Raw genomic sequence first — 24,847 nt, 5'->3', positions numbered from 1 at the left:
CGGGTACACTTTGTCTCGTAAGAAATATCTCAACGATATCTTCGTCTCAATGGCACATACTAATAATATTGGTATACATTTTCCCTTTTTTATTTATTTCTTGAAAATGAATACAGATTTTTGCCATTGGGGTTAAAATTCAATATTCTCTATCAAAAATAGAACACTCAAGTTTGAAAAAAGATTTTTGTAATTTACCCAATCGAATACAATTTAAGAATATCTTGCATCTGGGTACAAGTTCCGATGTGTAGATGGCGCCCCTAACACTCTTCTACTGTTTCTATTTCTTTTAGAAAAAAAATTCTTTTTTTTCGAAATTGAGACACTTAATCACTTTTACGACAGAAGAGGGAAAAACGGTTACAAGATAAAGATAAATTGGATAAAAAAATGGACCTACCCAGTAGACACATCGTAGATATCCTCATCGTAACATGAGTGTTTTATATGCAGAGATATCGAGCTTTGGAATATCCCTCTGGATGTACACACGTCTACGTTTATATATCTAGATGTACCTATATCGTATAACTGGAGTTATGGCTTCGAGTTATGGAGCGTGGTTTTCCCCCTACATAGGGGGTATATATAGAAGGGTCGTGGAAAGAATTTTTCTCATATTTCCCGATTATTACGGACCCTGAGGTCTTCAGTGTGTGTATATATACATATATATTAGAAGAGATGAAAAAATAACCAAAGGAAGCATCAAATATCCCCTCTTTCTCTTCTTTTCTCATACCCTTAACCCGCTAATGTTCGTCATCCCCCTTTAACCATAGAAGTAACCCGGGGTATTTCAACCCCAAGGCTCGTAAACGGACACGGGAGAGCGCGCATAATTTTCTACTAAAACGCAAAGAGGTCGTTTCGTTTCAAGAAGAACGACTCTGGGGGCTTGATAGTATGTATCCAACTATATCGTTGCGGATTGAAATAAAAGCACGGTTCACAATTCGACGAGCAAGTCGATACTGGTGCTTTAATCGAACTCAACCCCGAACTCCATTAATCAATTACCGCAAGATGGGCTTCCAAGGAGAGAAAAAGTAAGTTCGAGTTGGATAACGAAATTGAGTTTACGTGCAGTGCAAGATAAGATTTCTTGATAAAACTTCATTGGCGCTTTATGTAATTCGTTACTTTGAAAAATCTCTCCAGAATCTATCTCTATTGTTATATCTGAACAGTTTTCCTAACATCCATATTTTTCAGAGTTTTCTCTAATCAAACATTGAGGTTTGTGCGTTGAGAGTCAAAACCAGTGTGCTTAACCACAACGACCGCAAGTCAAGACTTAATCCCAAAATCCACTTATAAAAAATAGTCCAATAATTCCCCATTGTGAATTAATTATTTTTATCAAAAATTTTCAATTATAAGCTTTATAATTACTAAGGGAAAAATAATTCAAAGTACATTAAATAAAGAAGAAAAATGAGTCTCCATTGATTAATTCGACTATTTAGAGACAAAAATGTCATCTTGAAGAATATTTTAATCTGTCTTCAATAATAAGATAGAGAGGGAGATGAGTTTGAATGAGAATCCTGAATTGAATTGACCTCCTGTTTGAAATCCGTGGTCTGAAGGAGACGCTGACGTTTTCATTATTTAGCTTGTCGATAACACCGTGAAATGAGAAATAACAGAGAGGCTGCCTCAAGTTATATGCGTAGAATAACGTAATTAGGAAACAGGAATGGAAGACTTCTTGGTGAAGGGCGCTCTCGTCTGCCATTGGCGTCTGCAGTAAATCAGATTTCAACTAGACTTTTCTTTTTTTTTTTTTTGCACACCCAGTCGTTTACTAAAATATCTCTAGACGTCAGAATTATAGTATTCGAATAACACCAATATTGGAAAACTAATATTTCCGTTAATCAGGAATATTGTCCGCTTATACCTTTACAAACAATAGAGCAGATAATATTTTCTGAATATTTCCCAAAAATACGTTAATCACATGAAACCAGGTCGATTAAACAATTTTATTTTACTTTGGCGACAAAGTTAATCCAAATTCAAAATGCATTTAACGTCAAAGTCATTCTAATGAAGATTTGAATTAACTTTGGTGACAAATTCATTTGGTTTCCGAATTAGAATTGAATTAGAAATGAATTTGGCGTTCAAGTCAATTTGGAATCTAAATGAATTTGGCGCCAAAGTCTAATTCCAAAAGAAAATGTACTTGACGTAAAGGCATTCGAAATCAAGTTAAATAATCGTCCCTCAGGACTCTTGTTGGATCTAGAAAAATTGTCTTAGATATAATCATCAAATCACTTTAGGAAGTCAACAGTACCATGTGGGTACCGACTTCCAAAAGTGATCTAATTATACCGATAGGAAAAAACACCAAAAAAATAAAATTTTATGACTCGATTGGCTACTAAAAATGCACTAATTTAAACACTTCTCTTGTAAGCGTACTTGTCAGCGTGAAGAGCGGATCCTCACTGACTAGTGCACCTCTGATCTCGTTCCTTTTATACCCCCCTCTCTTCAGGGTCTGGAATGTACAGGTAACTGCCTTTATGCCGTCCTTCCAGTTTGTACACTTTTATGAAAACAGTAGCATTTCTGTCACAAACTAATTAGTTCGTGGCTAATAATTGTAATTATATTTATTAATTGATAATTACAATGAATTGTCTACTTATAGACGAATTTTCCGTTAACTGATAACATTATAATAGAAAGTCTTAAGTGTGCAAACCGGACGGAGAGCATATATGCAGTTACCTGTACAAACACTTCATTGTGAAATGCCTTAAAGTTTCCTGCATCAATCAAAAACTCTTTTACCACAAAAAAAAGTTTGCAACACTAAAAGTATCGTAGCAATAATGATTTCGTATTTCGCTCTCTCAATTCAGTGAAAATCGTAAAAATGATTTATGACAAAGTGTAAAATGTTGTACACAGCTTTTCAGTTTTGCACAAAAAAAGGGAGAATAGTGTCGCCGATGGGCAAAAGCAGAACACAACAGAAGATGGTTGAAAAGAAAGAGGAAGTTAGGGAGGTTAGATGAGGTAGGGTAGTAGTGGATATAGGGTGTGAGAATGAAAAGAGAAGAGGATCGGTGGGGAAGAGGAGAGAGGTGCTCACTATAGGAGAGCACTCTCGTGTCGGGAGAGGAGATTCCGAGTGCTCTTGAAGTGAAAGGGAGATGGAAAATCATGAGAGTCAAAGCTAGTGTGAGAGAGATAACCAACGTCAAACTGCCGTGACTTTGTCAGCGTTCCGACTCTGTACAAGTGCGAAACGTTTCTTGCTCGTATCGTCGTTGCAAGAAAACGAGGATGTAACCAGAGAGACCAGCGAAATCGAGGTCGAACACGGCAAACCCAACAAGTACGCTTACAAGAGAAGTGTTTCAATTCGTGCACTTACAGTAGCGTATCTACCAAAAAGAAATGTTATTTTTTTGGTGTTTTTTCCTATTTGTATTAGTTTTTCTTACTTGTTTCCTTAACATTCTTTTACACTATTTGTATTTTTGTAATTTAAAACGGATCCGGTAATATTTTTTATCTTCTTGGGATCAATGTAAAGCTAAGATGCTTTTCAAAGACACGTAGTAGTAGCGTCGCATAATTATCTTCCCTAGTGTTAGTTATTAATTCAATAAATAAAAGAACAAAAAAATAATAAAAAGCTACAATCTTTCAAAAACAATAAAAATAATTATGTCTAACATTGCTTTAAAAAAAATTGCAAAACATTTCTTTCAATACGGACAAAACAGAACTATCACAAGACATAAACAAAAATAAGGAATATTCAAGATTCAAAAGGAAGAAAAAAAATTATTCTACATATTTTTTTTTATAAACAAATAATTGACGATTTATTTTTCTTTTTATCGTTGTAAATTTATCATCGTATTACAAACAGCAATTATAAAAATAAAACATAAAAATTTTGAATAAAAAATATTTCACATACAAATAATAATATTTTATCGAAATCACAATATGAATCGATACGGTCACGAGAGTCTGCGATAAAGTATTCTTTGTCAAAGATAAATAATTTTGATCAAGTTGCAATCGAAAGCGCTAACGTCCGATTAGGAGGAGAGATAGAGAGGAAGAAAGTGGTGCGTGATGGATAATTATTGTGATAAGGGGTGATGATAAGACAACTGGGGTCCAAACTCTCTCCCACCCTTTCCATCACTCAATCTCTCTGAGAGCAATTTAAACAAGATAAGATAACGAAATGCTTGTATCACGAAAGCGGAAGTACCGATTACATGCTCAGATATCAGGGTGTTAGCAAAGTTTACATATACATATATATATGTACACACGCAAAAATTTTCTATTCTATCCTATAACGAAAATCACTCTCTTCGAAAACATTCCCGTATATCTTGACAAGAGCTGGTACGTGCTGTTGATACATAAAACGGAACGAAAAGTTTTTAGCAACAATTCTTTTTCCTCTTCCTCCTCCATTTGTTGGAAACGAAAAATTCAGACAGTACAGCGTCAGCGAAGATTGCCTCGTGTGAAGAAATGATGTTATCCTATCAACGTGACATTGTCTGAAGATAAACGACGAGAACATTTATGTAAGACTTTGAAAAATTCCAACAAAAATTGAAAATACAAGGTTCTTTTTTCCAAGTAGAAAGAAAAATCTTGACTTTAGCAAAATAAAAACAAAAAAAGTATTAAAAAAAAAAGAAGTACCGCTTTATTCGTCGTCATCCATTATTCAAAGTTTCCTTCTTTTAGGTGATGTTTTTTTGCCAAGGTGATTTTTTTTTCTGTACCTCATCTGATGAAGATTTAAATAAAAATTGAAATTCATAGGTAAAGGTAATTTACCTCCATTAGGTTTGATGTCCTCATTTTGTCCTCGATGGAGATCTGGTTTTGGCATTATTGATAAAGGATGAGCGGAATTTCCACCGGGATTTGCTCCGCCGGGAATGCCTAGGCCAAGGAGTGCTGCCGAGGCGGAAGTTGGAACTGGAATTCCAGGACCAAGGCCAGGAAGACCTGCCAGTCCTGGATGTGGACCAATTGCAGCTGTCGGTGGCATCTGTTGAGCGAATATTCTCGGTACTTCCGGCCTTTGTTGCTGTAACAAAAAGAAAATTTTGATTACACTTGTGAAAGAAGCGATGAAATTATATAAAAAAAATGTTGAAATACAACGATAATTGTAGATATTAATATTAGAAAGGCCCGTCATCGTCTCAGGTGAAAGAGGCCCCCATTCACCTGGGGTGAAAAGTAAAAAGGAAAAAACACCAAAAAAATAACATTTTATTTTTGGTTAACAATAATTTTTCAGTTGCGTAATTTAGGACGCATCTTCAAAAACATTGGGCCACAGGCTACGAAATCAAAAAGGAAAAGAAATATGTGAATACATATCAAAGTAGTACAATAACAGGAGAGCAGAAAACATGGCAGTAATCCAGACAGGTCTGGGCGACTGTTGTCGTATGCATGAGCGCAAAGGATTCGTTAGAAGAGTCTGTTTGTGGAACGTGCCTCGGGAAGCCGCGGATAAATAAATAAATTCGCATGTTTCACTGAAAAAGTAGATTTCCCGGTACAGCAAACTCGAATGTTGCTGACTGCTGCTGCTGCCGTGCGTGGGTGGTTGGAAAAAAATAATTTTGTTTGCTGCTGAAAAAGGAATGCACTGGATATATTTTATTGAACCATATACATATAGATATATACAAATACACCCAGACTTACAGAACAGAAGTTAAACATAAAAAGCGGATAGCTGCCAATGTGAAATAGTGCTAAAACCGTTAAAACCAATTTAGCTAAATTGATGAAAGCGCAAAATCGTTCATCCTTGAAAGTAACTCGTTTTTAGAATTCCTTCGATATTTAACGAGCGACAAATATACAGCGGATTTAATTGACAAAGCAGCTAAATGCCAAATCAGTTTTTACCCTATTTGTATCCGTGTCTGTATATATATGTATATTGCTAATAAAATTAATCTCTCGATATGCCAATAAATATTGGAAAAGTTAAATCACAGTGAATGGGAATGTTTTGTTCAATTTTAGAATTGTGAGTGCTGTACTCGGAAATTAGCGGAGCGTCAACGGTGGCGCTAGTAGTCAGAATCGTTTTTTGATCTTCCTGAGGACTTTAAGGCCAACTCCTAAAAAATTAGTTCGGTAAACTGCATTTCCTGAGAAAGCGTTTTATTGCTATAATAGTTGTTCCATTTCTGCTAGGGGTATAACTATAAACGAAATTAATCAACTCTCGGGTATAAAATCGTGAGACGAATACATAATGTCAGTTTGTGTAACAAAAAGGGAAATTGAAGTCGTAGAACGATAGAATAATTCTCGAGGGAATTCACAGCAGCAAGTTCTCGCATTAGCGCGTGACGTACTCCAATTAAGCGCAGGAACAACTTTCGACAACAAAGATGAAGACTGTTACGGAATCGCGAAGTCGATAATTATAACCGAATGTATATATATATATATATATATGTATATATTTATAAGACCTTCGAGTTTCAGGGCGGAAGTAAAGAGGAGGTAATAAACTCGGCGAGAACGCGCGCGCCTCTAAACTAAAACCGAGCATTTTGGCGTAGTGGTATAACCGATGTTAGGGACTGAAGTTGTACCTAAGGGAAATTGTGCAGGCAGTCCGCTGCCAGACAAATCGTAAACTGGCTCAACTGTGTTTTAACGGTTCGAAGAGCGTGTCGGTTAAGACGAGATCGTACGTGTACACTCGTTAGACAGGGCAGAGGCAACTTTGTGTGGGTGTAAGGGAGAATATATATATATAGAGAGAGTGAGGGAGAATATGAGGGGAATGGAGAGATACTGTGAACAAGGTATGGGTGGAAGTGGAAAACGAGGATGGAGGCGAATATTCCGGGGAGTAGTTTGCCGAGATAATTAAATGGCTTAACGATATAATAACCCCGCGTCGAGCGGCTGACTCTACATCCAACACTTACACGCTTGTTTCCTGATCCACACACTCTCATAAATGATTATATCCTGCTTACATATATATATACACACCCACCCAAAAACGCAAACACTGTTTGTACACAAAATATCCCTTTAAAATCAAGGGTGCACAATTTATCATCCTGTTTTCTGTCAGTATTTGTTGTTGGATTTATACACACTCTTTATAGTTGGGGTGCATAATTTATCTCTTAAGATATTGCAAGCCTTGTTAAAGTTAAAGTATAGAAGAATAGGAAGAATGATTAAATTCTGATGTATCGATTTAAGTCGCTTAGACCAATGATTTATTAGGTTTTTGGGGATTTGGAGCAAGTATCAACTATAAATTGGATTACAATGAAAAAAGAGTGGAAGTAGGTTCCCTTCCACTACTTCCACTCTTTTTTCACTTCTATTAGAGGCGAAGGTGGCGAAAGGTTCAAACTGATGATCAGATCCTTTGAGGATTCATGGGTCCATAATCCTAATCCTAATGGAGGTATCCTAATACCAAAATATAATCAATTTGAAACAGTCATCGGACGATTAGGTCCTTTGCGGATTCCTGGGTCCATAGAGGACTCCTAATCCTAATAGAGGTATCCTAATACAAAAATATAATCCATTTGAAACAGTCATCGGACGATTAGGTCCTTTGCAGATTCGATGGATATGTCCCAATCCTAATGGAGGTATCCTCACAACAAAATATAATCAATTTGAAACAATTCGTCATCGGGTTTGAAAAAGAATGCAAGAAGAATGGTACTCAATGAAATGGAGAAGTAGTTAGTTGCACTCGTACGACCATAAGTTGTCCATATGACGTTCTATGTCTGTCCCAGAGACCAAAAGTTTCTATGAACCCATAATTTTACAATCAGCATACCGAGCGTCAATTTCTTCTTTAACAAAACTTAATAATACTTAATAACAATTCATTTTCCGCAGAAGACAAATCCTTAAATACCAAATCAGAAAAGATAGCATAGTCTCTTTAAGAGCCCCGAGCACCTGCGACTTCTTGGCAACTTCGATCTCAGCATTTTTAGTTTGGCCATTGTTTGCTGACTCAGCTATATGATTGCGAAGCACCAAGACCCCAACCGAAGTGAAAAGCTTTCAGTTTTTTCGGATATTGGCCGATCCACTTGGAATACATTATTTTTTCCCGCAGCTCCTCCAAAAAGTTTCTCTAAATTCGACACATTAATTTATCTTTCTTTCAGAAGAAACTAAATAGAAAAATTTTTCACTGATTCAAATGGTTTTTGTCGAAGCTATTCGAAAAGAAATGTGGGAGATAATTCTTGATAACCATATACATATCAGTCCTGTAATAAATATTTCAATTAAAAAGTAAAATAACTCTCGATACTTTGTTAATCAAGAGATATAATTATAAATTGTTGACCTCAAATCTCTGATAAGAATATCTCGAGAGAGAAAAGTAATTACGCAATACAATCTAGAAAGGCATAATGAATAACGTGAAACATTTTCGAAATTCTAATTTTCAGAATAAAGTTGAATATTTGAGATTCCATTTCCATGAATCTCTATATCAAATAGGGCCTTTAACAATCGTGGTACAAAGTGATGACAACAAGAGATGTCTCTTTGCCCGACACACATACACAGCAGGAAATTGCAGTTCTATTGACTGTGAAAACCGTATCGTCGTTTCATAACATTCTTTTTCAAACTGGGATAAAGGAATTCTTATTCCTTTCGCTAACAGCAATTCTGATTGAGTTGAAAGTGACTCGGCTGGAAAGCTCATGCTGAAATAAATTGCACTTATTTGAGACTTGGATAAAATTGGAATAGACGTCTTCAAGGTTTATATATATACACAACCTCTAGAATAGTTGTAGGTCCTCCTTTTCGGGAGGTTGGATCTCTTTAAAGGGGGTTAGTAATCTCTCAAGCATCCGTACCTGAATCTAAAGGAAAAAAACAGGAATAAGGAGGGAAAATAGAAAAATGGAGAAATGCGAAGAGAGAAATAAGGGGGTCGCAAGTTTCCATTCTTGGCTTGAGTTTCATTCCATGAGAGTTTGAATCTCGTTTTTCCAAGTTGAGTTTCCTGTTGTCAAACGGAGCGTCGCGTTGAGGCTCAAAAGAGGAAGATGGAAGGAGAGGGTGAGGACTGGAAAGGACTAGGAATGAAGAAGATGAGAATGGTTATAGGACCGGGTTAAGAGGGTTGGAATCCTGGGGATTCTGCTAAGGATTTGCTGCACGTAGCGACAACGCTGTGGATCTGAAGGAGCATCTCTCTCTCTCACTCGCTCTCTATTTTGTCCCCATACTACCTTCCAAGAAACTCACCCTCTGGAAGAAGCAGGAATCCTGATTAGTCGGTGCTCGTGCGCCATAACACTATAACCTATCTGGCCAAGAACCCGAGGAAGATTCCGGTATAAGATTCGTAAGGGAGTGTGGGTTAGAGGAGTCTGACTTGAGATGAGGGAGAGAAAGAGATGGAGGAACGGAACTTGAATGTCGGTAAAGGAAGATGGGAAAGGGGGGTTAAGGAGAGGGACGAGAGAGAGAAGCCGGCGGCTTAATAGGGAGGAAATTGAGTGCTCGAGCAATATTGAAGAGGATTCGGGATTCGCGAGGATCGAGGGAAGGAACGTATCCATCCGCCCGCTTTTGGATTCCTCTGGCGTGCATCGACTTCCTTTAGCTTGGTCGACTCGGCACGATCAGCGGTTCTCATTCGTCGTTGTGGTTTTGGATAATACACGTGGGAAATTCACGTACGATAAATACGGTTAAGAACGCTTCTCAACATTCCGTTCAAGTAGTACGTGAATTTCGTTTCAACAAGATTCTACAATAAGCACAATTCTTTTTAATCTTCACTTTGGCGAGCATTTAATCTAATCCTAACTAAAATGAGCATGATACGAATATCGTTATCTTTAGCTGGATTTTGAAGATCTCTAGTAGACTCAACAAGATGGGCAAGGCAGACTTTAAAAACTGTGTCAACATCATTCCGAAAAGTGGAAGAGAATATTATACACTTCGCCAACTGAAAATCACAATTTGCTTCAATATCACTTTGACTAATATAATCTCCCCAAAGAATAATCCCAGTTGCAAAGAAATAATTGTTAACACATTAAAATAAACTTACCCCGATAATGGCATTGAGTTCTGACACCGTCACTTGTTTTGCTCTTTCAACTGCAGTGGCCACTTGTTGTTGATGCTCTTGCGAGAGATAAGGCAAAATCTGAGCAATGATAGCGTTCAATCTCTTCGCAATTTCAGTCTGTAAAAAAACAATATTAATTAACAATTTATTAGAGAGAAGTCATAAAAAGTAATAACGAAAAAACATTAATATCACTCCCATGAAAATGTCCCCGATAATTACATTACAAAATTAAATATTTTAGTATAAGGAAAGAGTTCTATGTTCATTATTTTTTCTCTTCGAAATTCGTAGTATATATCAATATTTGTTAACAGCAAAGATTTGAGGAAATGGTTTATGATTTGAATTCAGGTGAAGTTTGTTGGAGTAAACGTCGTCAAGGTATACATTGATGCGCACGCGTCAACTAAGTAATTAATTTGAACTGAGGTAGTACACGAGACTTGCGATACAGAGTATATACTTGGAGGGCGTAATCCCCTATTTCAACGAACAGTTTAATGCGCGTGGAGAGACCGATACTGGTCTTTCAACACACATAAACTAATTGCATACATTTAACCGCACAGTTCTGTGTAATCAGTGACTCTCGCGATTTCCAGACTAAACCTATTCAGCATTGTAAATTACCGCAAACAACCAATTACAAGCTTGATTCACAAATATATGAAATACAAAATAGAATTTGAAAAAGTGAATATTTTCCCGGCTTTGAAAAAAAATTTACCCAGTTACGTTAAATAGAGTTGTAAATTATAATTATACTGCCACTTTGAATATTAATTTAGATGCCTTATTTTTTTGTTTTCTTTTTTTCATTCGAGGGGGAAATTACGTCAAGGTAATTTCTCTCTGATTTTAATTTACTCGGTGAGAGAACGGGACAGTCGTATTAGCTACTGAAGAACGAGATGAGTGCAGGTGCAAGCATCAAATCGTATCGAGGGTGTTTACAACTCCTCTTCGTAAAGCGCCCCTGGCAGAAGAGACTGACAGGAATTAAATTAGATTCTGGCGGAGTTGCCAGTGGCGCAGACTTGTCGTGGTTCAATCTTCAGTCTACCAATATCAAATGATTGTGGCATTTCCCTATTACATTTTTGCCCACTTTTTTTATTAGATTGACTTATTAATTCTAAATCCCATTAGAGGTTATTCTAATCTAAAAAATTTGAGAGTTACTATTTAAACTCGAGGTTAATAAAAGCATTCAATTTCTTGAGGGATCATAACAGGGGGATCATGCTAGCACAACAAGATAGACTATGCCCAGAATGCAAGAAGACTGGTGCTTATATAGACGCTAATTGCCAAGGGGATTGGTAGGGGTATTTTGATACGCTGTCCAATGACGGTAGGAGAAACTAGTCTTTCTCTCCGGTCCGTGCGTCTTCTTAAGACTAACTGTTCCAATAGATATTTTACTAATTTAATAACTACGGCAAGTTGAACTATAGTCACCAATTAGACAAATTGTAGTAAATACAGTTTTAAAAATAATTCCTCCAATTTTCTATAAATAAAAATTCAACATTATTGTTGTGAGTAACAACACAAAGCTAATTAGCATCCGCAGAGTGAAATACAACAGCCAAAGGCATATTTTCCGCGACGGGAGTAATTTGTGACAAAATAAGTAACGATACGATACTAATGCTCTCAAGTGTGAATCCAAAGTGTGGAAACTGAAATGTGAATAAATGTATATGTACGTGGGTCGTGGCATCGCATAAGTCGTTCCTGTAAATGTGGTTCTCTTTGCCTATCGTGTTCCCTTTCACTGCCGTTTAAACGAGCGGTAGATGCTAATTGAAATATCGCGGCCACTGAAATTCTTGGCAAGTTTCCCTCTCGAGTCACGAGCGCACAACGAACACGAATAAGGGAGACGAGGGATGAGGAAGAAAAAGGGAGAAGCAGAGGCAAAATGAAAGTGGTAAAAAGAGCTGGATTAAAGTGGAAGAGAAAGAGAGAGAAAGAGGAAACTGGGAGTTGTTGTTTTAATTACCCGTCGCCCTCCGAGTGGCAGTCATTAAGCCACTAATTATAACGTACGCGAAAATGAGTTGAGCCATCCGCGTAAGAGGAAGGAGGACGGAAGTTGCGCTGTCAGCGAGAGTAAAGTGAGATAACAATAGAGGAAAAAGAGAGAGAGAGAGAGAGAGAGAGAGAGAGAGAGAGAGAGAGAGAGAGAGTAGAGAACTGGGAAATTGTAGTAGTAAAAGCTGGCTCGAGGGTTGGAAAAGAGTAGAAGAGAAAACCAGTGGATGGGGTAGCCGTTGCAGACGTAATTGCGTTGCCGAGAAGTTTTCCTTGGGTGAGAGAGGTAACCATGAAAATAATGAATGGGGTAGGTGCGGCATGGCATGGCAAGGCACACCAGTCTCTTCGTCTTTCAGCCAACTCTAAAAAGGGTGTCCTTTTCAGGGCCGTATAAACTATCGCGTCATTTCTCGCTTGTTCAGAAACTTTTCCAAGACAATAAACGCCGCCTACTGGCGAAAACGTTTCCACGTACTACATGCATTAAGACACTCCTATTATAAAGTTTGCAAGAACAAAAATATATTTTATCTACTCCCGACAACATCTTAACACCCGGACCTCTATATTTACCAACTCGTTTATCACCCATTTAACTTCATTCTCATATTATTTAAATGGCAAACTCCTCCTGGATAATGAGAAATAAAACACTTTGTCGACTTCAGGAAAATGCTTCCCATTGCGTTCGGATCACATTCCGAATAAGATGAAATGAACAAAAGCGAACTGTTCAGCTAGTGGCCACCGTTCTTCAAGTCAAGACGTCCAACACCATCAACAATTAATTTCAATACTTTAGGAAAAATAATTTTGTAATTTATACAATCGAATACTATTTAAAAATACTCAAACAAATTTCTCCCCAGATTCCCCTTTACTTCCATAATTTTAGTCAATCTCAAACTATCATAAAGAAAATAATTCGCAAAGACTCGTTTTCAATGCGATCATATTGTGACCGATATTGCACATATCTATAACTATATAGATGTTTCACGAAAAGCTTGACAGTAAAATAGAAGTGAACTGGTATGAAAATGCAAAGTGACGAAGTGTGACGATAAAATTCCTCGCCTGTAAAACGTTGACGTGAATCGAATGCTTTCGTCGTCTACGACGTCTTCACTGCAGTTGTTGTACACCCCATACCACAAAGTCTCCCCTTCTCGATACTTCGATAATCCGATACCCCGAGGTACACCTCGAATCCCGTTGCTCGTATACGATTCATTCTCCAACCCCTCAACACTCTAAACCTCTCACCCACCCAATCGTTCGTCTCGAGTGTGGAAAAGTCAGGACCGTAAAGTGCGCGGGTACACTATACGAAATTGAGACGATTCATATATTTTTTTTCTACTTTCAACGATGTTGCTGAATAGTTGATATTTCATTTCTCTTCTATTAAAAATATTTCCTCTATTTCAATAATAAAATTAATGTCACTATAATAGAATATTGATGTGACAATAAAGTGACATTTATTAGATATCAAATGATTTATGAAATATTTTTTATCCTGTTTTTGAAGAAAATAGAAATGGCCATTGATCGTGATATTAAATAACACTCTATATTTATAGTATTATTAATTTGCCGCGCTTGAATTTCACAAATGATCAAGTTTTGTTTTTTTATTGAGTTTTCAAATGGAAAAAGTTCAAATTATCACACAAGCGCATATTAGTCTTTCTCTGCTTGGTTAATGTATGTATTTTGTTCCGACGATAATTGAAAACTACTGACTCGTTTGCAATTCCGTGTCAGAACTTAATTTAGAGAGTTGCCTCGTTGAAAATCGATATGATACAGAAAATTCGTTTCGTGACACGCTATAATAAAAAAACGGTTATATAAACAATGAGGGAAATATTTCCATCGAATTCAAAATAGTGAAAAGAAAATTTTTTTTTTAGAGAAATTTTTTTTTCTCCTTGGGAAAATTTTGAAAAACCACTTGACTGTATTTTTTGTTTAGACAAAGCAAGGAGAGACAAGTTGAATTGCATCAGGCTAGGCTATTGGCTCTGGCAGTTTATACAATTGCCAGTGAGAGAACGTGCACGTGCGAGGGAGCAAAAGTGAAGTGGGGTTTGGGGGGGTGGATAAGTGGTCCTCATCTTCGCATGAAGGTAAAGAGAAGGCGAAGAGGGGGAAGGGGAGCAATCGAGAACATGAAGGATCTGACAGACGGCAAAAGATCGGGATGTTTGGATGTTTGAACTTCGGAGTGCTACGTCAGCACTTGAACCTCTCTCATCCAAGTCCTCTTCTTGACTCACTCTCTCTTCCCTATCTGCCGATAATATAATACTCTTGTACTAGACGACCAAGTCATGGCTAAGTGGTCTGCATATATATCATATTGCTTATTATTCGCGAGCAAAAACGAAAAGCAAAATTTGTACTTTCCATTTGGAGGTAAAATTGAAAACCTCTTACCACTCTTCGAATATCCCCCTCCCGGACACCAGTAAAAACTTTGTTCAGGTGAATTTCTGAGCTAATGACAAAATAATGTAAGGTTAGGTTATTCAAGTCAACCTTATTTTTGAATTACCATGGATTCAATAGGTGGGAACCATCCCCCCACTCTAATTTTCGAACGGGTCACTCACCTGACGAGCAGAAGTCAGTTTGGAACTACGCTTCAACTGCTGCGGATGTTCTTATTTTTGATTAAGTATTGTATTAAGTGTTCTTTTCTCGCCATCATTTAATTGTTTGTATTTCCATATTTAATTGTTATATTTCTTTTGTTTTGCTGCACTGTTGTGAGTTTCGGCCCTTCAGTGTTGGTTGTTCATTTATTTATTACAGTTTGCTTATAACACTGTCGTGAAATTCTGCCCTTCAGTGTTATATATCTGTAACTAATTTAGTTAAACGTGTTTAATCATTCTTGAACATATATTTAGCAATTATTTCCGTTTTGCCACGCTGTCGTGGGACTTTGCCCATCAGTGTAGAATTAATTATTTAAAAAAAAAAGTTATTAGATTAAAGTTCTGATTACGGTGAATTTATTGATGTGACAAACTGGCATTCTTGAAGGAGTTCATTACAGAGTGTAATTAACAAGTTAATAGACATTGGGTACGGATAGGAAGAACTTTTAGTGAGGGTTAATTACCATCGAATTTGTAATTGCCATCCTACTTTGCTTGCACTTAACCCTCTCCCTATTGATTTGGTGTGAGGCGTCAGAATCTCGTAAATCCCCCCCCGCCTTCTAAGCACGATGATCGATTAGCGCGTCACTGGGTTACGGGTAGCGAATTAGGGGCACTCAGGATATTAGATGCTCAAGGAAGCCGACCAACTACAACATCGACAAGTCGAGCATCCCACCAGCGGAAACCATTAAAATAGCGCCACACGTTTACCTAAACGCCGTTCGTTAAGGTGAATTTAGTAATAAACTCAGAGCTAATACATTATAACTTTGAATTTCCAACTGACTGGTTCGTGTTTGATGATCTAATGCAGAAAAAACGAGTTTATTTATCATTGCAAGGTTTATTTGTTCCCTGGCCAAGAAAGTAAAATCCGTTGGTTTTTTAAAAACGTTTTTTTGATGATACGGTAATGGTCATCTTTTTTAAATCCTTAACACATTTAGAGCTATCCTAGAGATTTTAGAACGTTCTTAGGATATCTTCAACCATGATCCAAAAAAGGATTCAGAGTCCAAATTTGGTAGAGAGGACAAAAAGCGGTACGATCATCAAAAACCTGTTCGTTAGGAGAAGACTAAAACCAAATTGCAGAATTTAAATAAGATTCAAATGTGGAGATAAATTAAAAAGACTCTAAATCAACGTGGATGATGGTAAATTATCAAGTGCATACAAGCGAAAGATTATTGCCTCATTTGATCCCTAATGACTGCGAGCGTTTTCGACGATTTCCGACGATATAAATCAAAGACAACGTTATAGGGGAGGAAAGGGAAATTGTTTAGCCAATTTGTTGATGAGGAACTGAGGCTTTGAAGATTGATAAGTTTCCCATTCCACTTGATTGGGGTGTATAAAGCAAAGGCTGGGGAGTTGTGGATAGAAGGGGGAGGATCATTCGAACGTCGACACTCAGACAAGCGGGGTTGGCTTGGCCGCGGTCTGACCGCAACCGAGTGGCTAGACTAACCGTCAGAGGAAGCGGGTAGAACAGAGTCTGGTTCAGTTCACGATTCTCCAACCTCTCACATGCAAATACAGCAGCAGCAGCAGCGTGTCAAGAGTGTGCTGATGGTGTGTATCAACTTGTGTGTATATACCTCTTCATACTAACCTAGGTATAGGTTAGTATGAAGAGGTATATCTGTACGTATAGTTTATGTGTGTATAGATATACTTATAGGTATATATACCCATACATAGTATTTAGTAGTTAGGTGTGTAGTGTAAGGATACAATGGTGTGTGCGCCCACACATGTGTAGTTGTATACAGAAGTGTGCGGTCTACTGCTGCTCGGGCCAGTGGCCACTCTTTGGTCGGGGCGATGCGAGGCCAGCGCCGACCACTAAGCCCACCTGATATATCCAACCCTCTGCAATCTCCTCTCCCGTCTCATTCCGCAACCATCCTCTGCTATGCTCCATCCACAAGCCCTTTCCTTTACACCACGCGCGCCCCGTAGTCAGCTCTGAACCGCAAGCCACTACGGGCTACTGCCTTGATTAAACGCGCCATAGACCGCCATTATCGCTGATTGCGCTAAACATTAACAGACATATACCCACTCCAACAACTATTTCCCGGTATTTTCCAGCATACACATCATGTCACCCACATTCCGATTATTGAACTGATGATCCAAACTTTCGTCTTTCAGCCCCGAAACTTCTTTCTCAACTTTGCTGAATTTGGAGACAACTCCAATCATCAAAAGTAATTCCAAAACTTACAATTTTAATAAGACTCAATAGTCAAATACAAGTACTTCTAATTTTAAGTCATTCCATAGACGCAATATAATTAGTAACAAAGTAATCCATTGAATAAAATTTGATGGAAAAAGTAGTGAGGAAAAGAATTGCAAAATGTAAGATTACAAGAAGGATCATATTCAAGAACGGAGACGATAGTTGCTATTGTGGGATTTTCATTAAGACAGAGAATGCTATGCTGAATTGTTTGAAGATCATGTTGGTAGTGTTGCAATTTGAATAACACGAAGCGCAACTGATGAGAGAAACAATAGCGTGATTTGAATATCAACGTGCGGATTATAGTTTGCAGGGTATAAGCTCAAAATGGATATTCCTGTCCCATGAAACTCAATACTGATTACCACTGTTCACTTTGTTAATGCCGCTTGTTGATTTCAGAATACCAAATATCATTTCAAATAATTTCCATTTTGTACCCCACCATCTTCTATTACTTATCATCATTTTTCAATCTAATATGTCTAGCATACCAACAACAAAAAGATTTGTAATTTTCACAATCGAATAATTAGATGTCCCTAAATTTCGTTTTTACTTTTACAATTGAAAATCAAGACTGATTTCAACTAAAATTCTAAAACCAAAATGATTTGTAACAAAATGATTTGTAAGACTAAGTTGCCATTAATTGCTGGTTAAATGCGTGTCGCAAACCAGTCCCCTGGGTATAACTAACATGTGCATTCCTAGTTCCGGACCCAGATAAAGCGTCGTTCCCAGTGACCGAGTATCTTCATTATAAGCGTCGACCTCGGCAGTCGAGAACTGCGAGGCTTTTGTTTGCCACCCCGGAAAATAGTGTTGGCTGTATGTTGGAAGGTGAGGAATGAGAGAGAGGGCGTAAAATGGTCGGCGTCTATGCACAAAAGCTCTCGGCGAAACTGTGTGGCTTGGGTCTCCCCATTTACGTAATGTACGCGCAACGTAATTAACGAAGCTGTTCAGAACCGTACTGTATAACAAGGCGGAAACGCAAGAGTCCCTTGGCGCGAGACGAAGCTTTCCACAAAACACAAATTAGTGTTGGGGGGGAACCCCTTCGAGATCACATCGCACCCTCGTTAAGGAGCTGACGCTCTTTACAACGACCTTTATTCTATGAAACTCGAAATTCAAAATACATACAATTTACATTTACTCTATTCACTGAATTATTATTTGTGGATCAAAAAACCGCTGCTAGCTACTTCGCTGCTCATAAAATTGTAGTCTTATTAGCAGAGGTAGCGTCAGCGTCAGCAGTCGTCCTTCATTCAAGATGGATGTTCCAAGGGGGAACAATCGATTTCTCAAGTTTATTTTAAAAAATGTTTTTCTAATTTATACAATCGAATAAAAAAAGAATTTTGTAATTTATACAATCGAATAAAAAAAGAATTTTGTAATTTATACAATCGAATAAAAAAATGATTTGTAATTTATACAATCGAATAATTTGATGTCAGAACGTTGAGGTCAATATGTGATAGTCGAACATCGACCGAGAATCAAAATCAATTTTTAGTTGAGAATTTTCGCCAGGTATTTTTGATTGAAGTAACAAAAATTTACTTAAATCAAATGCTTCATTAACTCCGGAATGTTGTTCTACATTCCAGAATTAATGAAGCATCAGTTTCAAAGACACTTTCAATTCTTGATGTCACATTTGTAGGACTGCCTACAGAAGTTCGTGAAACAACAATTCCAGGACTTGATACAACTTTAGTTTTAGGTGTATTTCTAGAATTTAAGTAGTCACCAATTACTGAACTTAATACGTCTTTACAAGTACTTTGGGAACTTGGGCCAAGAAGACTCCTGGCCCCTGGGGGTTCTGATCGTAATTATAAAGAGTAGGGATAAGATAATATTAGAGTTTACATAGAAGTTTTTGGAGAACGGAAGATTTCGGTTTTTGTAGGCTATTGGATACTTGTGGCGTTGAAAATTTCGATTTGCCAAAAGCGACGCTTCGTATTCAGCACATGTATATATAGTTCAGGCAGTCTGTGTCTACTATCAAAAGGTGTTGGTTTAGATTGGTCGTTGCAATGCAGGAAGTCGAGGGTTTGCAGATAAGGTTTATGTGCGGTTTAGGATTTCGCATCAAATCTCAAGTGTCCTGTGCATGACTGCTTCACTTATTATCTTGTCCGAGTCAAAATTTATGTTATCATCATACATACTCTCTGTTACAGTCCTTCCAAGTAAATATCCACTTTGGAATATTATCCCATTTATCAGTGTGAAAAATATGTTATTTTTTTTTTGATTGAATACAAAAAAAAAAAATGAGGAAACAAATTCAATTGTGATTTTTAGTGAACAAAGTCATCGGGGTATAATCGTACGAGAGAGAATATACCGTCGAGTTTTTATAGTTTTCATTCCCATTTTCCCTTTTCTCGTCGTCTATATAGAATCGAAAATATCGTCGCAAGCACGAGTCAGAGGTAATTCCCTGGTGCGATGAAAATCGTCCTTAACGACCGACCTTTCGCGGGGATCGGATGCAAACGACATTCTTTTAACGCTCCTCGCGAATGGAAGTGGAGGGTTTTTTTTCCACCCTCGAAGTGAAGAAACGTCTCTTAACGATTCCCCTTCCTCAACTTGGGGAGTTTTTTCAAACCCTCACCGTTGATAGCTGGCATAACGCTAACACTCTTGGCATCGATAAAAGTGCCGAGCGACGAGTATAAAAGCACCATGAGAACAAGCTAAAAGGGAGGAGTTAAAAAGTCTCTGTGTATGTGAAACATACATATTAAGAAAAATGCGACACAACCAAAGGGAAAAGTGAGGTATTTTTAAAGGTAAAAAAGAGGAAGTTTTCAACCCTCCCTTCACCAACTACTGCGGATGAAACGAACGAGGCAGCACGCACCGTAAAGACGACTCATAAAAGTCATAAAAGTGATAAAAGTAAGTCCAACGAGTGTCGTTCTGACGTAGGGTTTTGTAGTACTTAACCTAAAAGCCCAACTTACGAGTACCTGTGAAGGTATTACATTTTATACATTTTATACTTAAGTAAAGTAACGGATAGATATACTGCTTTTGTGTAAGATCCTAAAATGTTGGACTTAACGACTCCACTGTTTGTCTCTTATGGTGGGAAAATGGTGCGAATTTAAAGGATCACTCTCACACAAAACGTATTATTATTATTATTATTATTCTCGAAACATAAAAGATGTAAAACAACACTCGTTTACACTCTGCACTTAAGGACCCAATTTTTCCTCCTCCTGATATAAACACATACATGTGCGTGTAAAATCCATTATTTCTGAAACTATTCCACTCGTAAAAGCAAAGAAACTTTCTTCTCGACGAAGGGGAGAAAAGTGTTTTACCTAAAAGCATCCTACGAACTTCAATTCTTTTGGGGTCTAATGTTCATAAAATTCTCCTAAACTTTAACAAGGCTAATTTAATGGTTTCAAACAGAAATGTAAGTCTGGGACTCTAATTATAATTCATTTTTCCTGACAGTTGATATACCGGTCCACTAATTTCGATTACCAAACCCGGAGCATCATTGCAATTCCAAAACAAAAACCCAGTGAATGATAAAATAAAAAAAATGTTTCATGTTCAAGGACCATTAAAGTGGTAGGAATTCAGCAAAACTCGAACTCCCCCTCAACTATTTTGTATTTGCCAAAGAAGGATTACGATTACTTTATCAGTTTTTCGATTCAGTAAATATTTGTCAATATTTTATCTTTTCCTTCTGCTATTTCAGCAGATATATGCATTGTTATTCATCCATAAGAAAAGACCCCCGCAAAAGGTATTATCGATAAGAGGTTGTAAAGGAATGTAAACGTAGAGAAGATAAGGGAAAATAGAGAGAGGAGAACGAGAGAGAGCGAGCGAAAGAGTTTTGTAAAAAATGGGAAAATACAAAACTAAAAGAACCTTGTGTGCGAGAGAGAAAAGAGGAAATGCATTCTACAGGGGGTTATAGTGACTATATTGAGAGGTCGTCGGTAGCGGCACGGATAGCTCGATTTTTCCGATAGCGAATTTTGCTCTTCGTTTTCCCTTCAATTCCCATTCTCCACATTTTTTTTTTTTTGTTGCCTTCCTCTCCATTCTATCCCATCACGTTCTGTTTCGTTAGTTCTAGTCTCTTTCTCTTTTCATCCTCTATCAATTCACCCCCTTCCACCGACCTCCTCTTTTCCAACCATCTCTCCATCCTCTTGACGCACCAACGACCAAACCAGTGGCGCGACGCTGCAGACAGAATAAAAATTGGCAAAAAAAAAAGTGAAGAAAAAAAAATTGCATACGTCGAGCCAACGGCAGATATTCATGAAGTATATCCAACGAAATTATTTTTGTCACGTTGCAACTCGCAAATTAGAAATACCCCAGGGACAAAGAAACAGCTTTTTTTTTTATTTATTTCCGCGTGGCGTAAAAAGGATTTGTTATAATTTTTAGTGAGAAAGCTTTAGTGATGAAAAAAATTTTTTCCCGATTATTGTTATTTTTTTCTTAATTTTAGTTTGTAGAGTAAAAATTTAAAATTCAAGAAAAAAACGTATATTTCTCCACTCGAAGAGAATTTGATAAAAGATGCAAAATGAAATCAGTTTTCCCCTTTGGAACAACTAACCGAAGCTTTTTAATAATTCAGATTTAAATGTAAAAGGATGATTCGCATTTGTATGTAGACACTGTGCTCATGACAAGGATCTTCGATAGTGCACCGACACCGATGCCTTAAGTTTTTTTTTTGTCCTTTTTCTTTCCTCTCTCTCTTTTTTTTTTGCTACCTCGTCTCGTCGACTCCTCTTTTCATGCGACGTGACGGGAATAACGCCCGCCTTTATTGAATATTTAGCCGAGCGGATCCTCTCCTCCTTTTTCCGGTCGGATGCACCGTTCAAATCGTAAATCGCGCATTTTGCGTCAGCAAAAGTAAAGAGAGCTGGTCCAATGGAACTATATACATAAATTAGTCGATAGGATCCGCAAGCAATAGAGAAATTGGAATGCATATATAGGTGTATTAATTCACAGCGACTGTAGTCGAACCGAAAAAAAGCATTACGCTTGCATACTCGCGCTTTTCCTGGCAAACTATTTTTTTTTTCGTGAATGGATATAAATCCCTGGGTGATTTACGTTGATCCCTCATATTTCGGTGTATAATCGAAAGGGCATATTGCGTGTTTATATTTTTTTGAGTTCTGTACGCACGTGTACGTGGGTAGTCAGTCGCGCACGAAACAGAAATATTGTTGATATTCCTGATGGATTTTAAAACCAGTTTGACGAGGAGACACTACGGTTGGTAAATTTTTAAACAAATAAAAACTGTAAATAGCAGAAGACCATGAGGAAAAGGATTTTATTCGTTAAATAGGGAAATCTAATAGGAAATCGCGTCTTAGTAATGTACCTACTCAGTTAGGAATAGGAAATCGTCAAGTTGACCTTATGAAATTTTACGTCTTCTGATGATATTCACTGATGGACAAAGAGGATAGGTTTTTCGGAGTAGACCTGAAGATTTTTTACGTCTTCTGATGACATTTGACTGCAATTGATGACTTGGGTTCCTTAGCCTAACCTGACGAAATCTTGTGTCTTCTAATGATCTCCGTCGACAATTAAAGACTTGGGTTCCTTAGCTTGACCTGATGAAATCTCACGTCTTCTGATGATCTTTGTTTACAATTAAATACTAGTTTATTAGCTTGACCTGACGAAATCTTACATCTTCTGGTGATATTTGCCAGCAATTGATGTATTGGGTTCCTTAGCTTGACCTGGCGAAAACTTTTGTCTTCTGATGATATTGGCCTATAATTAAGGACTCAGGTTCCTTAACTTGACCCAAAGATATCTTACGTCTTCTGATGATATTAGCAATTGGACAAAGTAGATAGGTTTTTCTGGATAGATCTAAAGAAGTTTTACGTCTTCTGATGACTTTGAAAACAATTGAAAACTTGGACTCCTTAGATTGACCTGATGAAATTTTACGTCTTCTGATAATATTCACCGATGAACAAACTGGATAGGTTTTTTTTGGCTTGACCTGACGAAATTTTAAGTCTTTTGATGATATGTGAAGTTGAACAAAGTGGATAGGCTTTTCCTAAATTAGGGAATCCAAGTCTAATTGTTGCTAAAGGTCATCAGAAGACATAAATCCAAGTCTTTAATTGTTGCCAAATGTCATCAGAAGACGTAAGTCTTCTGATGACGTTAGGAAACAATTAAAGACTTAGATTCTTTAGTATGACCTGATGAAATCTTACATCTTCTGATGATATTCGCCGTTCGACAAAGTGGATAGGTTTATCTGGCTAGAGCCGAAGAAATTTTACGTCTTCTGATGACATTTGCCTACAGTTAAATATTTGACTACCACAGCTGGACTAAAATAACTCTAACATCGTTTGCTGATGTATTCCCACTAGGATGATTGTTCCATAGATATTTACATGTTTGTATTTTACGTTCAGTGCGCAAGCATCAAAAACAATAAAGAATCATAAAATTGTGTAGATATTTCGGAGGGAAAAAGCAAATGAAGGACAACAAGAACAACAACAACAACAACACAATGATGAGAGTAGGTGACGATTCGTTCGTTTACCCGCTCGGAATATCGTTATTAATGCTCGCTCTGTTTATTGACACTGGTAACGAGCGTTTACGAAACTGGAAGTGGGGAATGAACAGGAGGAGGAGGAAGCAAAAGGGTAGTTGTTGTTCACGTTCCCTTCTCCCATTTTGCAGTACGTGCGACTACACAGAGTGGAAAATGAAAGCCCACGCAAACATAAATACGCGTATCACGCTCGGTCAAACAATCGATTCTCATTTCCCGTTCGACACCTACATTCGTGAACTGATTCGCAATTAGTCACTCGTTTGTGTGTAATATTTCACCACTTGTGCACACGCTTGTTATTTAAGAATATTTAATTACAAACACGACAACAAAAAATATCACAAAATCTTTGAAGAAAAAATACTATATTTTTAGATTGCAACTGTGAAAGTAATTAACGTGAACGCCATGTCAATTTTCGAAAAAAGAGTAAGAGAGAAAAAGCAATTGGAAAAAAAACAACAACGAGGAAAAACGATGCAAAAAAAAAAAAATGTTCAACGATCGTTGGTTGTATACGCATTTGTGTTTGTATGTATATATAGGTAGAATGGGGTTTTGAATTTATTCTGAATGTGTAGACTCACGAGATGCAGGTAGGTACGTGTTGGGAGTAGGGAGCTGGAAAATTCACGCATGAAAAATATCGCCAGCCACCGCGAATGATTCGATTTCGTTGTTTTGCGCGCGATTCACCCCTCGACCTGAAACTCTCTCTCTCTCTCTCCCTCTATCATGCATATACACATACAGCCAAAAAAACCCCTTTTTGGTGTTCCTCATACACCAATCCAGACTCGACGTTCCTCTTTCTCGCTTGCTCGTATTCTCACCACTCGACGGCTCGCTCATTATTCATTTGCTGGTTTAACGAACCTACCTTCAAAAAAAAAAGCGCTCGAATCCCAACGAGTATAGTACTCTCTCTATATATGTATACACCCGAGGATCGATAATGGCGATTTCGTGCTTTCTGTTACCCGACGACTTTTCACGTTTATTTTTACATATCTGTTTACTATCCTCGCGAATTTCCAATTCGCCATCAAAATGAAGAG

The 24,847-nt window shown here is 37.5% G+C and overlaps 1 protein-coding gene and 1 long non-coding RNA gene across 4 annotated transcripts in view; both read right to left on the bottom strand.

Moving 5' to 3' along the window:
• Window positions 1-24,847, bottom strand: part of LOC122506487 (protein groucho-like) — a 143,759-nt gene that overhangs the window by 23,658 nt on the left and 95,254 nt on the right. For all 3 annotated transcript variants that reach the window (XM_043618700.1, XM_043618703.1, XM_043618701.1), the window contains exons 5-6: window positions 10,136-10,273; window positions 4,849-5,104 (exon numbers count right to left, since the gene is read on the bottom strand). In XM_043618700.1, coding sequence (XP_043474635.1) covers window positions 4,849-5,104; window positions 10,136-10,273 — 394 coding nt within the window. The remainder of the gene's footprint in view (window positions 1-4,848; window positions 5,105-10,135; window positions 10,274-24,847) is intronic.
• LOC122506488 lies at window positions 3,832-4,852 on the bottom strand. The gene is made up of 2 exons (XR_006302007.1): window positions 4,711-4,852; window positions 3,832-4,562 (listed from the first exon to the last, which is right to left on the bottom strand). It is a non-coding gene; the product is annotated as an uncharacterized LOC122506488 (long non-coding RNA).

The sequence above is a fragment of the Leptopilina heterotoma genome, unplaced genomic scaffold, assembly GCF_015476425.1.
Source record: "Leptopilina heterotoma isolate Lh14 unplaced genomic scaffold, ASM1547642v1 Lhet_42, whole genome shotgun sequence".
Lineage (NCBI taxonomy): Eukaryota > Metazoa > Arthropoda > Insecta > Hymenoptera > Figitidae > Leptopilina > Leptopilina heterotoma.
The sequence above is the reverse complement of the archived record's forward strand: the minus strand, read 5'-3'. Positions and strand labels throughout refer to the sequence as shown.